The sequence below is a fragment of the Numenius arquata genome, chromosome 6 (genome assembly GCF_964106895.1).
Source record: "Numenius arquata chromosome 6, bNumArq3.hap1.1, whole genome shotgun sequence".
Taxonomy (NCBI): domain Eukaryota; kingdom Metazoa; phylum Chordata; class Aves; order Charadriiformes; family Scolopacidae; genus Numenius; species Numenius arquata.
The window spans coordinates 55,557,169-55,574,365 of NC_133581.1; the positions used below are offsets into that span (position 1 = coordinate 55,557,169).

General features: G+C 41.0%; 1 protein-coding gene across 1 annotated transcript in view; it reads left to right on the forward strand.

The window, feature by feature from the left end:
- The window catches only part of PRORP (protein only RNase P catalytic subunit), a 47,204-nt gene extending 31,744 nt beyond the window's left edge, over positions 1–15,460 (forward strand). The window contains exons 6-8 of the mRNA XM_074149170.1: positions 11,171–11,319; positions 12,825–13,020; positions 14,482–15,460. Coding sequence (XP_074005271.1) covers positions 11,171–11,319; positions 12,825–13,020; positions 14,482–14,613 — 477 coding nt within the window. The 3' untranslated portion in view covers positions 14,614–15,460. The remainder of the gene's footprint in view (positions 1–11,170; positions 11,320–12,824; positions 13,021–14,481) is intronic.
- The last annotated feature ends 1,737 nt before the right edge of the window (positions 15,461–17,197 follow it).

The following is a 17,197-nucleotide window of genomic DNA, read 5'->3' on the forward strand; positions in this document are numbered from 1 at the left end:
ATTGCAGGTTGTTATCAGTAAACTTATATTAAAAGCACTGAAGTAAATTAGATCTTGTGAATTGTAGCTATTGTGGGGCACTTTCAGACCTTCACTGCCTAGGATCTCCAGGCATAGATATCGCTTGCAGTGTTACTAGGAGCAAAATGGCATAAGTCTGCAGTGATGCACAATCAAAGTTAATGACTGTGTTAAGAAAAATAATGCTGACCCATTGTTTACAGTCACTTGTGATACACTCTGCATGACATTTTTGCTGGTTTTGCAGGAACAGTATGTTACTTACCAGGGTGTGCAGCCTTGATCCAAATGAGACAGTTGAACCTCTGCCTTGTGGGACTGGCAGTGCAAGGTGTACTGGTCTGTATGAAAGTTCCCTAAGTTTTCTCCAGCCTGGTAAATACCAGTTATGCTCTTACCAGTGTTAAACAGATTCCTTCCTTGGTCCCTCCTTGCTGAAAGCCCTGGTGCACGGTCTACCCAGGGTAGGTGGGCCTGACTGACCACACAGCTGCTCCTCCTCCTCAGACCTTGGTGGTTTAGTTTGCTTCTGATGATTTTTGTCCTGTTAAAGAAGAATGTTTTATATGTTCTCTTTCATATCAAACAAATTTTTCATCTTTCTGACCTTTAAAGAGAAATCACCGCTCACTTGAGCAGTGTTTGTTATTGTAGTTATTTGTGTTAAGAACTGTAAAATTGTTCTTATTGGAACAATTGTTTTTGAAGGTAACCTCTTTATCTCTGAATAGTAATCTGTAGCAGGCAAGTGGAAAATAGTACTAATGAGAAATAGAAGAAAAGCAGTGTGAAAATTGTGTTACAAATGTTTGCTGTGTGTTGTAGTCCAGTTCTTTTTTTTGACGGCAAGCCATCAATTTACTGATGAGTTTCCTTGGTTGTCGTATCATTCTACCTGGATAATAATCCTGTTGACCCGTGAGTGTAGAAATAGCCTTTATTTTAAAGTTTTTGTGGAACTATCAAGGTTATTAAAACAGGATGTCACTGCAGAAACATAGGTTTAATGTGCCTTGAACAGCATTATGCCTGTGCCTTCTGTAACAGTGATCTCCCCAGCTGCTGCCGCAGCTTTCCTCAAAGAATAAAAGTACCGTGTTGGGACTTTTTGAACCACAGATGGGAGAGGGGGAAAACACTTAACATCAGACTAGGTCAGTGATGCTGTGCCGACATACGCACAGGACAGCGGTGAGAGCTAAAATACTGGTATCTTTTAAACTGCTGGTTTCAGTCTTACAAAGCTGATTTCAGTCCTGCACCAAGTTATTTCCTATCTATGGAAAGGATCAGTCAAGCTCGTGCTTTCATTTTCATAACACCCCATCACCACCACCACCCCCCCCCAGAGATCCTGCTCACATTGTACATTTTCAGTACTTTAATATAACTTCTGACCCACACTGAAAATCTGACACTGGCACAGCTGCATTGAGTTCTCAACTGTTCCTTTCTAATAGCTAACTTTTTTACATTCTTTCTAAAATGAGAAATGATAAAAGAAACTCTCTTACGGACTTAAGTTGTTGTATACAGCTGCTACACCAATAGTAGAAATGTGAGAGTACCAATGTAATGGCAGAGATTGGATTTATAATGCAAGATGGCAGACCCCTGAAGCTGTGACTTCATCTGGGACTATTATTCCATTTACAGTCAGTGGCTCTAATAGGTAAAGTTTCACTTCTGAAGCCTATACAAAAATAAGTAAAACCTCATACCTTTTCATTTTTATGTAACTTGCTTCCTCACAAAAATAAAGATGATATACACAGTATTTGGTGCAATGAAGCAATATGTAGTGATCAGTAGGAAAATACTGTTGAAGAACTAGCAGTGCGGGCAGAAAGAATTCAAGGATGAGAACAAAGGATAGTATTGATATGTGGAAATACACAGGTAACACTTCATGTCCTTTCAGCTTTTACATATTTATTTTCCTACTCTTGTATAATCACGGATAGACAGACTCACCTAACTCATCCCCTTGGTGTGGAGGGTTGATACTGATAACTCTTTTTAATACTTTGCAAATCTCCAGGCTTTGGTACAAAACAATAAGTACTCAGGAAAGGTCTGGATAAAAACACCCAAGATGTAAGATGCCCCATATGTATTGCAAGATCTTGGTATTTATTCTTTGTTGCAAGAAAGAAGATGAGTAAGAGGAGAGCTAAAAGTATACAATAATATCAGCTACTTAGAAAAAATATCTCAGAGAAGATCAGAAAAAGAGAAATATCTTTGCCCTTTTATGTCACTCAAGAAAGGAGGACATTCAGAAAATTCAAATTCATGAAAGGAAACATTTTGCTACCAGTCCATAATTAAAAACAAAACTTTGAGCTGCTGGGACCGGGCTGTAGTTAATTGTGGACTGAACATTTCCCAGCTGCTGCCTTATCAAAACGCTACTTTGGATTTCAGATTCACCCTTTCTCTTCCATCTTTATGGCTACTTCATAATTGCTGAGCCAACATCAAAGGGTCTGCTTGCATGTTTAAACCAACATTACATTTTTTGTAAGTGATTGGGAAAGCAATTAGTATTGTAGCTGGTTAACAGAACTTTTGGATTGAGAAACTTGACTGGCATTGCAGTGACTTACAAAATTCAACTTCCAAACATGCTGTTATGCAACGGAAGAATGTTTGTTTGTCCACATACTTCTTGAATTGTTGTAAGAATCAGAAAAAAATGGCCTGTTTTTCTCTTTTGCAATTTATACTGTAAAATTCAGCAATTCCCCAACTGTCCATATCTTCTTTAACCATCATTTCCAGAGTTATTGGCATTGTTCATTTAATAACATGCTATGCTAACTATAGTCACTACCCACTTTTCTTTATTTTGTTCATAGTTGACCTTTATTCATGTAAAGATCGTGATGATGAAAATACTGCCATTCAAAAGGAGTGACAGTCAAAAAGCGTGACCAAGAATGGTCACACTGAAAGGTTTGTCAGGTGTAAGGTCTGACAAAGTGGCTGAGATCTTTTAAAAATGACTATCCATTCTGAAAAAACAGACTCCACAAAGCTAGTGTCTCTTCCACCTGATGATCCTGCTCCTGCCCCTCCATCCTTCATGTCATACACACAATTCTGTGTAGTAGGTTGTGTATGTATTTCTTCAGTCCTTGCATGCATCCTGCCTTGATTCTGTTAATTCTCTCAGGAAATACTGCTTCACTATCCATCAAATCACTACTTGTCATGCCTTTTGGGAATAAGATAGAGCAAGATATGGCTGTAATTAGATTATATATTAGAAAATACCTAGCAGGCTGGACAGGAACACATCCAGGCAGGTTTTGAATATCTCCAGAGAAGGAGACTCCACCACCTCTCTGGACAGCCTGTTCCAGTGCTCTGGCACCCTCAAAGTAAAGAAGTTTTTCCTCATATTGAGATGGAATTTCCTGTGTTCCAGTTTGTGCCTGTTGCCCCTTGTCCTGTCTCTGGGCACCACTGAAAAGAGTCTGGCCCCATCCTCTTGACACTGCCCTTTAGATATTTATAATCATTGATAAGCCCCCCCTCTCAGTCTTTTCTTCTCCAGGCTAAACAGACCCAGGTCTCTCAACCTTTCCTCATGAGAGGTGCTCCATTCCCTTGATCATCTTTGTAGCCCTCCGCTGGACTCCCTCCAGTAGTTCCTTGTCTTTTTTGTACTGGGGGACCCAGAGCTGGACACAGTACTCCAGATGTGGCCTCACCAGGGCGGAGTAGAGGGGGAGGACAACCCCCCTCGAGCTGCCGGCCACACTCTTGTTAACACAGCCCAGGATACCATTTGCCTTCTTGGCCACAAGGGCACATTGCTGGTTCACGGAAAAATCACAGCATGCATTCGTATCAGTCTTTCCAAACCTAAAGTTAATTTACATAGGCTTGGTTTGTATTTTGCTGTTCTCTGAGCTGGTCAGTAGAATAAAAAACATGGGTGGCTCTTCAAGCTTGTTTGAAATTGGAAATTTTACCTATTGTTTATAATATAGCAGAATATAATGTCAGAGCCTAACTACACACTTATTACTTCTACATTCAGAAATGTTCCAGAGATCATTTTGAGCAGGTTCCACCTTCAGTTGAAATCAAGTACTGTTGTAATTAAAGATACCTCCATTACTGGCATAATAGCCAGGGTACCATGAATACAGGAAAATATAAATTATGCTGTTGATTCAGTGCCTGAGCTGAATCTGTTCACAGTTACTCTGCTTTACTCTCCCCACTACCCAAGATTCAAGAGGGCTTATTAGCTTGGACGCAGCCCATGGGGTATCCTTGTAGTCAATTTTGACGTGGAAGTAACATGTCTACATTCATCCAGTGCTGCACTTGAGCCAAGTCCTCCCGTCACCTGCAACGCTGGACTGTGCAGGGACATTGAGTGTCCTGCTAACACAGGCAGTTTGGACCTGGCTGCAAAAGCATCCTCAGGATGCCCCTGAATACGAATTTACTCTGCAAGCAGCAGAGCTGTATTTAGGCATCACCTCATCTGAGCAAGCTGAAGGTACAGTACCATCCTCAATCTATATTACATCAACTCAGGTATCTTTGCTTCTATGGTTTAGTTTTCCTGCTCAATCAATAATCTGCCTTTGATTAACAGAGTTGACTGTGAAGTCAAGAGCAAAAGCTGGCATCTAAAAATGAACTGCAAATTTTAATGAATTGTGATAGGGAGTTAAGACATATCTCTAGTGAATGCATCAAGAGAGGAAAAGTCAATTCTAGGTGTGGAGTCAATATAGACAGGTTAAAACATGTTAAACATTGTGTGATTGCTGTCATTGATGTGTGAAGCACTGCCACTGGTAGAGTTTTGCATGATGATGCATCTGTTGCATCAATCTAAATATTCCTACTGCAACACAGGATACAAATATTCCCAACAATGTTGTTGCTGTGTTATTGCAGAGATCCCCAGTGTCGTAAGGGATAATTCCCAGGAGTTAGCTGTTGGCTGTCTCAAGACCATAAAGTAAACCAGGCTGATTAAGCTTAGTGACTGTTTCTTACTCATCCATTACTGCTTTCCATTCCAAGTAGCTGCCCCCTTGCTAGTCAGGGGCTGATAATCTGTACAGGGTCAAGGAATGTGTATGCTGCCCCTGCATTTGAGTAAAGAGGGCTTTGTGACTACACTGTGTCATCAGTAATAATGTAGAGAATATAAGAAGCAGCTTCCATAGTGTTTGGTGCTGTTACAGTGGCATTGAATCAGCTTTAGTGAAACTGCCAGGCTCAGTGAGAAAGTCCAGCCTTTCTTGGAAGCAGCACCCTTGCCTTCTCTGGGTGCCGTGGGAAAGAACTCCCTCTTCCCTTCGTGTCTCCTGTGTGTGGTACTAAAGTACACAGGTTTTTTGAGCTCATCTACAATATGTAAAAAGGGCACTAAAAGTGGTGAAACTCTAAGTCAAATAATTGTGGTGATGGTGGGAATTGATTCCTTGCTACCCTCTGGAGAGAACGCTCACACGCAGCCCCAGCTGGCAGCGTATTATGGCAGCTCCGTGCCCCTGATCAGCGGTGGGGTTTCCTCTGCAGTTTCACAGCTACAGCATTGGGTTGGAGGCTGCACTAACAACAGGTAAAAATAACCATAACAGAGCAGTTCGTTGCTGTTATTAACAGATAGCTGATGGTAGGTGTGTTTTGCTTTCAAATGGCAGTTAGTGAAACTGAATGTTTATAAAATGGCAAACATGATGTATTAACAGCAATTTAAACTTTTTATGGGTGATGACTTCTTCATGCTATACCTGTGTACAGGTGAGCCACTTTTTGCTGAATCACTGAATGGTGTGCCTCCCAGCAGCAGCCTTTAGGGGTTTCCCACCTGAGAAGTGGGAAACCACCAGTAGTGTCCAAGGAGAAAGGCTTTCCGGCAGCAAGCCAACCTTTGAAACCGGGACACGTGTCACAGCGTGATCTAGTGATCAGAACAGGTGACTGGCAGTGAAGCCTTAGGAAATCTATATCCTGCTCTGCTCATAGTTCCTTGTATGAGGTAGAGTAATTAATTCTTGTCTTCCTTGTGCTCCATTATGCGCTTGTGTAAAATGGAGATGTAATTATGTATTTACTTCATGAGGCTGTTGTGAAATTTAAATGAGGATTAATCTTGCAGTGTGACAAGGATTCCCTGCTCTCCCAGCCTAACTCCTGTGTTTGATCCCCATTAAATTTTGCAGAATTGTCAGTGTGGGTCACTGCAAAACTATTTCCAGAAATTTGTATAGGAAAGTTCCCTTCTGATGGGAAGCTGTTAATATTTATTCTTACCTGAAAAGTGTTCTTTTAAGGTATAATTTGCTGATTTTTAAAACTTAAAAGTATCAGTTACAGCATTTCAATTGCTTATTTCATATTTGCAAAGCTCAGTCTTTTGTTACATGATATGAGGAGTTCCACATCAGCATGACCCTGTGCAGCGTGCATTCTCTGTCCTACTGCTCTGCCTCCCTGCCACTTTTCACTCTGGTTCCTCTGATCAGAAGTTCAGGCCCTGGTTGACAACATGGCCCAACAAATAGATTATATCAGCACAAAAAAAAAAAAAAAGGTGCATTGTGATATGAGGGCAGGAGCTTGACAGTGGAGGGGAAATTCCGTAAAATGGCATTGCTGCAGAAACAAAAAAGAACTCATTTACGTGTGGGGAAATAGCTCATATGTCTGGGACTGTCCCAAGGAAAGATAAATGTATACACTCAGCCAAAGTATTGTACAAGTGTGCTATTTCACTGATTCACAGATTAGGGTGCAGAAATCAGAGTTAGAACATGCACGCTGGATACATACATCCATTTAATTAGGGATTATTTTTAATAATTTTTTTAAAATCACAGAAAAAATTATTAGCCATGTGCTTAGAAGAACCACATTGGGAGATACTTGATACGTTTGTGAACAGATGGTCTTGACTCTTCCATTGATCTGTGTGTAGTTTCATACTTCCTCGTGGATGCACCCTGGCTCCATCAGAGTCATTTGCTAAAATGCCGTGAACACAAAATTGTTTGCATTGTAAGTAAAATGTTAAGGTTTAAGAGAAGCTTGAGAAAGATCTAATTAAACAAAGGCTGGGACAGCACAGGAATCATTTAAATGTAACTGATAAACGATGAAAGGGATTGCAAGCAGAACATATTGAGCAGGTGCTTATGAGCATCAGTTTCTTGGGGAAGGATCCGGTGATCTTGACTAACAGTTGATTAAAATGTCTGTGTAGTTTAGAAAGAAACATGAATCCTGATGTGCCCTGTCGGAGGAGAAGAAAGTAAGACTGAATGCAATGATAGTTATCTATATAATCCAGTAGTACTTCCTAGTGCCTTCTTGTGCAGCCAGTGAATTGTGCAGAACAGCAGCGATTCACAACTTCTTGCTACTCGGCCTCAGCCACATCTCGCCATGTGAATTGAAGCAGCCAGTCTAACCATGCTTGTTGTCTCTTCTCTGTAGAATGGCGTCTTATAATTCCTGTTTTCAGAGAAAATGTGGTTTTATGTGCTCTGCTGTCCAAATTTGAAAGACATATTAATAGAAGGTCATTTTTTCACTGATTTTGTAATCCTCATTCTCAAGAAGATGAATAGGAAGGGAATGCGTGTGTTGTATATTTTTTAATGTTTTCCACAGATTGCCTTTTGAACAGATGTATCCAACTAAGCATTTGATGTTTGCTGCCTAAATAACGTGGGAACATTCAAAGGGTGCATCTACATAGGGCTTGTTGCATACAGCATGTTTGCATCGTGTAGTGGCAGGTAACAATTTTTAGATAGCTTTTGGAAGTACTAGGTTAACAAAATACTTGTGTATTTTTAAGTGAGAGATCACTACTGCTGTTTTTTTGTTAACAGTATTATGTTCAGTTTCCTTTATGACTAAAACAAGTGTTACTGTGTGTCTCACATCTTCCTTTCTCGAGAAGCAGCCAGGCGTGGGAGTAGACACACTTAGGAAACCCCCCACGTAAGTTCTGTGACTCTCTGTAGACCACCCCTGTTAGGTGCCCAAGCCTAAAATGAGATAAAATGCACTTTAGTAAAGTTGCATCAGACAAGGGAGAGTGCAGAACAAAATTATTGTTACCTTTCAAAGCAAAAATAATGTCTTTTTTGTTTTAGTTGTGTAAGTAAAGGTTAATCTTTGTGGTAAGTAGAGGAGGGACAGCGTGCTGTTATGCAAGCAGGAGTTTTCTAAATTTTTTTATGGTGATTCCCATTAATTTTATTATGATTTAAGCCTGTTTTGAGTTTTCCCATTGCAAAACTATAGCTAAATTGTACCAACCCCTTACTTTTTCCCCAGAAGCCCTTCATAGTAGAGAACCTCATATGCTAACAATATGTGGGAGAAGAAAGTCCATATGACTAACAGGTACAAAGTGCCACTAGTTATAACCTTTGGAAAGAAAGACTTAAGGGAGCTGGATCCAAGCCAGTGGAGTTTTTTACAAGCTTGGGAATAGCCCCAATTGACCAGTCTGGAAATCCAGCTGCCTTTGTGTTGAACCACAAGTGCAATTAAAAGGTGTTTCCTTTTTTTTTTATTGAGGGTAAACTCCAGCAGTTCAAATACTGGCAATTCTTTATTGATTTGCAGTACCACTAGTGCAGCTATGTTCCCAAGATTCTTTTTGACTCATAGTCTGCTTTTAGGAGTTGTTTCTTCTGTTGTCCCATCAGGACGCTCTTGCTGTCAAGTTTTTTATTTTAGACTTTGTGGAATCAGTTTCTGGAGTGTTCTTTGAAAATTGTTTCAACATTTTTTCCGCATGACCTTCCCTTAACATAGCAAAGCGTTAGGCGAGAAAGTATTTTCATTTGGAATTTGTAAGGGGTTGCTTAAGTTACTCATGATTGGTATTTCTTCACTGTTGACTTCTCTACATGAAAATGTGTATGAATGTAGTAGGTACACTCCTAGCTTTTATTAACGAACTCAGCTTAACAAATTTAATTCTCCTTTGGTGTTTGTATCCAACTGTTTGTAGGACTGGGCCAATGCGTAAGAACTGGAAAATAAAAGTGACTGCAAGCGAGTAAAATTGATGAGCCAGTTTTTACTGTCCGGATGGGACATTCCAAAAAGAAATGTCAATAATGAAAAACCGAACTTCAGTTTTTAAATTTTTAATAACCTCATAATTCAATAATCAAATTATGTGACATAGACAAGAAGATATGTTATTACTTAATGTAGTTACTTTGAAAGCCTTCCAGTAACATAAAAATGGTGGCTTTTGCTTGTATTTTTCAATTCTGTGTTCCAGTAAGAGTTTTGAAATATATTTCCAAAAATTCAGGGCATGCAATGGAGAGAATGCCATTTTTATTTTTACCTGCCATTTTATAGGCAGAAATTACAGCATTTGGCCTTTTCCTGCTCACATTATGTCCTGTTTGTTTTAACTGTGGAAAAGCAGATGTGTGCATGTAGAGAAATAGCTGATGTCCAGCATGATCTCCTGAAAGCAGGAAGTCAGTTCCAGTAGGTACCGTTAGGCTCTTGTGCTTTGCATTAGCACCGAGACCCTATGTCTTCATGAAGACAGAGCCTTCAGTCCCTCAGAGTCAGTGCTGGTAACAGTAGCAAGTCAACAGTTAAAATTAATGTAAAAAAATCTTCTGGCCTTCTCTCTCAGATCCTTAGATCCAGATTTAGGGTACACTTGTTTTGATCCACCTGCAGGTCCTTTGCTGAGCGGGGCAGTCCCATGCTTCCTACCCTCACCGCCTCCAGCGATGCGTTCCCATCAGTCTTTGACTCAGGACTATCCGTTCTGTGGCTGCAAGCTTAAACCTGCCAAAAAAAATTATTTTTTTTGGATCAGTGAGCTCATGGGTAGTTGTGACATTGTTAGATCTGATGCGATAGAAGCAGTGGGAATGTGCAGTTCGAGAGAGCACTGAGTGGGACCACCCCTTTCCACTGCTATTTGCAGGCAGATCAAATTAAATGCATTGTAAACTTGTACCCAAGAGTTAAGAACAATTCTTTCTATCCCCTGAAAGAAAATATAATGATACTAAAGATCACAAAGAGGAGGGAAAGGAGGGGAAAGCAAGAGGAGAAAGGCAATCGGAGGTATTGCAGGGAGAAGGGATAACAGGGAAGAGGGAAGTAGCTAGAAAAGCAGGAAGAGGGATTAGGGAAAAATCAACAGATTGTATATTGACAAACAGTGGCAGTAAATGCAGGTAAAAATGAGGAAACACCTTTCGCTGGATGTTGAGCATACTGTCCTTAGCCTTCAAAGGTGGTGCTTCAGTCTCAAGAAATAGTTCTTCTCTCTTTCTGGGCAGAATTGAAATGCCATTGCTTTGTGGGCAGTCCGCAGGAATAACCTGGATGCTGAAATCCTGAACCTTTGTGCTCCGCAAGCTCTGTCTGGGTGAAGCGGGGAGGGAAAGCCGCAGGCACAAGCGCCTGTCCTGAAAACCATTTATTGTTGAACAGGCAGAGCCCTAAGAGACTGGTGAGAAGTCCCTCTGAAGAGAAGCTGGCGTAGCAGTGAATTTACCACCTCAGGATGCTGGTTCATAAGTGGGAGGATGGCCTGGATGCGGCTTTCGTAAACCCTCAGTCCTGAGGTCACAGATTTCCTTTTACTGCTGCTTGCTTCTTCCCCCCAGGCAGCCCAGATGACATGTAGTTCTCTAACTTCGACAATAGGTGGGGCTGGAAAAGAAGAATGGTTTAGGGCTCGGTTCTTCTGTAATACCAACAAAGGCTTCAGTGCTGAATCACTTCCAAAAGTAGGTATTACTTAAATCCCAGTGTGATTCAGTTCTCTCAGCTGACCCTGAATTTCGGAAAATCTCCATTCAACTCTTCCCGAGTTCATTCATGTCATTCAACCCGCAAGAGCTGGGAAAGGTTTATAATAGCAATGTATTTTCTGTGTGTTTGAGAGCAGCGTCCTACAATGAATTGTTTGTTGTTTTTTTTCTTTGTCATTAGGGAGTTAAATTAGTTATCTACTTAATTCTTATTGCAGTTAAGAACTGTGGGAAATGAGGGTATGCTAGAAGGCCCACTGGCTGAGACACAGATATGAAAGTCTTTTCCTGTCAGTCTGTTTTTACAGCTAAGAAAATCTTTGGTTTTGCTTTGTTTTCTGCAGCTATTTGATGCTGTCAACTGCCTGGCAAAAGACAATGCCCGGTTGCTTGTGCTGGGCCGCAAACACATGCTGATTAACTCTTCAAATTGGAAAAGAGAGATTATGAAGGAGATGCAGAATAAAGCAGACTTCTTCTTTGCTGAAAATATGTAAGTTTAAGCAAATGGCTAAATGTAATGGAGATCAACACCTGATTTATGTGCATTTTATATCAGTATAAACAGCTGTAGTTTTTAGTACCATTAGCAAGATCTCCAGCTCTGTGTCTGTGAAAGAGAAATGTACCCCTTGCTATACTTGCTTCAAAAACCAATCCATGTTAAAAGTTGCATTATGAAGAATTTCATCACTTAGAATCATGTTGACATCTGTATGGTTTATTAGGATTTGTAACTATTAAAACCACTGCCAAGACCACAGTGGCCTGAGCTTACAGAATACCTGATGGCATCAGTGTACAGTCGTGGTCTGTTGTGTTTGCTCCGCATCGGGGGGATGAAGTTCCTGCCTGGCCAGTATTGCTTGGCAGCCCAGGAGCGCGGGGAGGCTGGAGAGCTAACTTCCTTGCTGCTCCCAGAGGAGAATATTTCTGTGAGTGGAAAGAGACCCTCTGCCTCTCTAATTTAAGAAGCGCAACCCCCTTGCTCTTGCTCATTCAAGCCTGCCCTTGTCCCTAAAGTGGGTACTTGCCTCCACCACAGTGTCCCCTCTCCTTGCCCTGCTTTCCTCATACAAGTCTCAATTTTCCTTCGGTTCCAGCTCCACCTACTCTCCATTTGTGTTGGGCACTGTTGATCCTTCACCTGCCTCTGCTGTTTCTTCTGCGATGCCAGTTCCCAGAACTTCTGACCAAGTTCCTTGTCCCAACAGCCAGTCCAAGTCTTTTCTGTCTGGCTCCTTTTTTCACATCTGTTCTCCTTCATCCCCTCTCCAGTTCTGGCTCTTGTTCTATTTGCTGTTGAATCACATTGCTTTCTTTCCTGCTATCGGAACATCAGCAAAGGGGACTCTCTTACCGCAAGCTGGAAATCCTCGCTGATTTCCTGTCTCGTCACTTAGTATTACAGTAATCCACAGCAATCCAAAAGTGGCTTCAAGCAAAGTTCTGCTCAGCTTCTCCAGGTATAGGGTATTTCATGCCCACTATAAATGTATTTTAGAGATTTTTTCCCTAAAATTTTCTCAGTTTAATAGCACCTAATATTGAATATATTTTCCAAGTAATTCTAGTACCTTTTGGAAGTATATTTACCCATGTAAAGACAAAGGTTCACAGATTTGTGCTGTTGCCTATATTACACTATTATCAGTTGTGATGATTGACTGTATTCCAACAAAGTTTTGGGGGTACCCTTATGAGTTTTAGCACTTCTGTTCCACACAGTACTGTTAAGTAATGCGGCAAAAGATGATATTGTTGTATTATCAGATTGTGATAGGAGGGAAGATGCTCGGTGTAGCACGCAGTTAATTTTTATTGCACTCTTAACTTTTGGTGAGTAAACAGGAGTTTTCTATTTTACCAGGGAACTAGAGTAGCGACGAGAATTTTCAGTGTTGCTGATGAATAAATCTCAGGTCAGCATTTGATTCATTTCCTGCAGCCACTTACTGTCCTGTGAATGACGTCTGTCTTTTCCATTGTTTTGTTAAGCTCTGAAGATGATGCCTTCTTGTTATATGCCACTCTTCGATCAGGCCAGCACTGCAAGTTTGTTACTAGAGACTTCCTCCGGGATCACAAGGCTTGTCTTTCCGACAGTCTGACGCGTCATCTGTTCCGTAAGTGGCAGCGTGGACACCAAATAGTGTTTTCCCCTTCTGCAGAAGGAAAGCATATAAATTTTACGGTAAGTTTTCTGCTGCAGTCAGAAAGCACACAGAGCATATTCATTAAAGATACACAATTTCAAACTCTGGAAGCAAAAAGATTGTTGTTGGAGTTAAGAACTGGATTTGTACCAGTGGCCTCAAAACTCCCATGCTTACTGAAAATTCACTGTATTCACAAAGCATAGCACAAACATGAAAACTGTCAAAAAGACAAGAAATGTTGCCTAAATGTTTAAAATGTAAATGCATGTTTGTGTATACGAATCTGTCCATTACTGTAAAAAAAAAGTGCCAATACTTTTTCATTTATTTTAAACTTTGAAATACCTTACTCTCCTCTGTAGCAATTTTATAAAATAACATGCTTCTAATTGTACAATAGAATTTCTTTCATCCTTATTTTAAAGCAGGAAAATACAGGTCTTTCAGTATTCACTGTAATAATAGCCTAACATATGTATAAAGTTTCATGAAGGAAAACCCAGAACAGTCTTCTGTACGTAGTATCATCTTATACCTGAATATGGCTGTTACTGTCTAGGAGACATGTATCCTTGTCAGCCATGAACACTACATTAACAGGAGTGCAGCTCCTGTTTTAAGATTTTTCTAGGGAAGAATTCATCACATGACATCCCATATCATGCAGTTTCTTTTGATGGAACCGAATATTGAATGTAGGGTTACCCGAGTAACAGAGCTTTAGCTGCGCCTTGTTTCTTTCTTTTGTAATAAAGGGCGAGTAATTTTCGCATCTTAATTCCCGTACAAGTGATCTGGATGATTGACATTCCCAGTCACAGCTGTCTTCTAGGTTACTCTGGAAACTGTCACGGAAAAGTGGACTTCCAAGACTATACATACAGAGTGGCTGTATGTTCTGAGAACTGTAATTGCCACTTTGTACTTCAGTTACACATGTTGAGTTAGTATACCTGTAACACAATAGACCAGTAAAATAGTGTATTATATTTGTTCGACTACACACTCTTCAAAGTGTTAGTGATAAACCCTTTTCTTATATCCTCCTCCATCCAAGCAATTTGGTTCTGTAAAGAGGTGCACTGGAAGAACAAACACAAGATGTCATTAAATCCTATCAGTTCAAGCCTATAAAGACATCCTGAGTTAATTCCCGTATGATTTCATTTAACTGAATGAAAAAACAATCATTTTGCTATTTCTAGATATTGAATGCATTATGTTCAAGTCATTATTATCTGGAGGTGATTGAAGACATAATTTTAACATTTGTAATGACTCCTAGACCACAAAATACTAAAAGATGTTTCAGTTTTTCCTCCAGTACTAAAATTTAGAATTTGTTTGGTCTAAGGAAATAAATGAGAGTTGTTAAATGAATGAATCTATGGAGATTTCTAATGGAGTGTTGGAAGTCATAACCACCTATAACTGGTATTTTAGTAATATATTGTGTAAAGTCTAAAAAAATGTTTTTATCTGTTTTTATCCAACAGCCTGCTTTCAGTTATGACTGTGTGGTACAGACTACAGGTGATACATGGCATATCCCCTACAAAGACTTGTTTGAGGAAAAATACTCATATCGAGTACCAAGAAAATGGCTCTGCATTCAACAGCAACGATGAAGAATGTAATTGTACAAGCTGAAGTTGGCTTTTTTTTTTTTATTTTAATCACTGTTGCTGAGTAGGAGAACTCAGCAGTACAATTATGGGATTAATGTGTGAGGCCTGTAACTAAAGAAAGTTCAGTAACTGCTTTTTGTCAAAATCATTCCTGCAGTGAATCTGTTACCATCAGTGGTGGTCCAGCAGGGATGAATTAGGTCCATTATTTCCATCTTTACAGGCAATTTCTGTAGCCTCTCAATGTGATTTGAATTAAAACTTGTTTTTCCCTCTTGGAATTTCAGGTTGTGTTTTTTTAATATTTTTTTTTTTTCCTCAGGCTTTTCATCTACACTGGAATTCATAAACTCTGTACTTCAAAGAAATTAAGCAGGACTTCCAAAGTACCTTCAAAATGGGCATGGCTGACCTTGCCCACATTGTGTGTCACACAGTGTGTGTCACACAACATCTATAGGCAATAAATGGAGCTAACGGGGCCAAATGGTATATTTACCATTTGCCAGACACACATAGCCCTAATACTTGCTCATACCAACTAGAATTCTTTTGATCATATAGAATGCAAAGGATTTGTTGTAGCAACATATATCGAGGTTTTGATTGGAAGAATTAGGAAACAGCCAGTGGGATATTGTATGCCTCTTTCACACTTTCCAGTTTGCTGCTTCTGACAGGGTTTCATGTCACTAGAATAGTTTGCTTATGGAAATGCATGAATTTTCTAAAGAAAAATTGATCATAACTAGAAATTCTTACAGGCAATAGTAGGACAAAACTGAATTTACTAGAGATTTTTATAAAACCTGTCACAAGTTATAAATAAAGCAAGAAAAATAGTGTATATTACAGGAAAAGTGTTCTAAGTTATTATTTATAAGTGTTTTTATGGTAAATATGTTCATTTATTGCACTTGCCACTTTAATGCAAACTTTTCTCCCCAAAAAAACATGGAAATGACACATTAATCTCAGATGAAAGATCATGTTTTTATCACATTTGTCTTGCACACTGAAAAATCCTCAGTTTGAAACTGAGCTGAATCATACAGATCTTTTTGTGTAGTATTTGGAGTTATGAGCTTCTGCAGTGTCCCACGACAAGCCCCCTCAGGACTCTTAGCGGTCAAACATGTTCCCTGCTACTTTTTGTCACATCAGAGAGCTATCCCGCCACTTTTTCTACTCCTGGTTTGTGAACCAGCAGGTGTGGTTTGCACACAGTCATCTCCTTCAGGTACCGTGCAGAAAAGGTGGAGGTGGAGGAGCTACCTCTTGAGGTAACCTAGAACCTCGGTTTTAAAATCATCATGTTGTTGGTGACCTTCATCGCAGACCCCTTTTCTGCCAGGACATGCCAGCAGATCCATCACCTGCCAGGGGAAGCAGAGATTGGATCTTCTTCTCTCGCTCCTCAAACCAATTCACTTCTAATTTGTCAGAGTATTATTTTTACAATTGTGCAAGTCAGAGTCTCCTTGAAAATGCAAATACTGCTTTGTTAAAGTGTCTTCTCCCGTACAGGACTGCTCAGTAAGCAGCTGGCGCTCTGTACGAGAGCTAGTTACTCGGTTCAAGGGGAGAATGGCAAGGGTTATTAAACACCCAGGCGCCATCTCTGCGGTGGGAAGTCCCTCCAGATGGAAGACTCGGGCAGGATTGAGGGAGCGTATCATTAAAGGCTCTCTGTAGTCTTTACACTTCTCCTTGGGCATCCGTTTTGGGCACAGCTGGAACCGGGGCGCGGGGCTGGGCAGGCTGTGGGTCCCACCCGGCAGAGACGTTCCTATATTCCCGTGCTTGCCGGGTGCCAGCGCGTGCACCACAGCTTCGAAGGGCTCACCTGTACCCACGAAGCCCTTCCCCAACGAAGGGGACACGCTGGTGACACACAGCGAGACACTTCATTCTCCCGTGGTACTAATAAGCAAGGGATAGTACATGGAAAAATCCAAGAAAGCAGACTTTTAATGTATGGCGCCCACACAAAATGCACCTGTCGTCTGCCATTCCAACAAGGAGTGAGCTCATCTACTAACTAGCTTTCAAAATAGAGGTGTGGATCCCAAAACACAGCTTCTCCAACTCTTTTAATGACCCGACCTTAAAAAAAAAAAAAAAGCCTTCCCCCCAAGATTAGGGGAAATCCAAGACGCTGAGAGGCAGAAAGAGCACACATTCACCAGTCTGAATTGGGGGGATTTCCCTTTGTACTGGACACCGATAAAAAGTTAGAAAGTCTTTTAACCGTGCCATGAGGACGCAGCTGCACGGCAGTTACTCACGATGAGCGCCCGAAACATCTTTTCCGAGGGCAGTGCGTTTCTGTTGCTTGACAATTATAACGCGGGAACACCCCGTCTGGGCAGTCAGGAGGGATGTTGTTTCCCCGGCTGCCCGTGCACCTCCCGATGACGGTTTTTCCTCCCGTTTTCTGGGATTCACCGCTCACCACGTGGGCACCGCCTCAGGACGCGGCGGCTGCCCCTGGTGCGCATGGGCGGAGAGGAGCGGCGGCGGCGGCGGCGGCGGCGGCGGCGGCGGGGGGGAGAGGCGCCGGGCCGCTCGGACATGCGCAGTG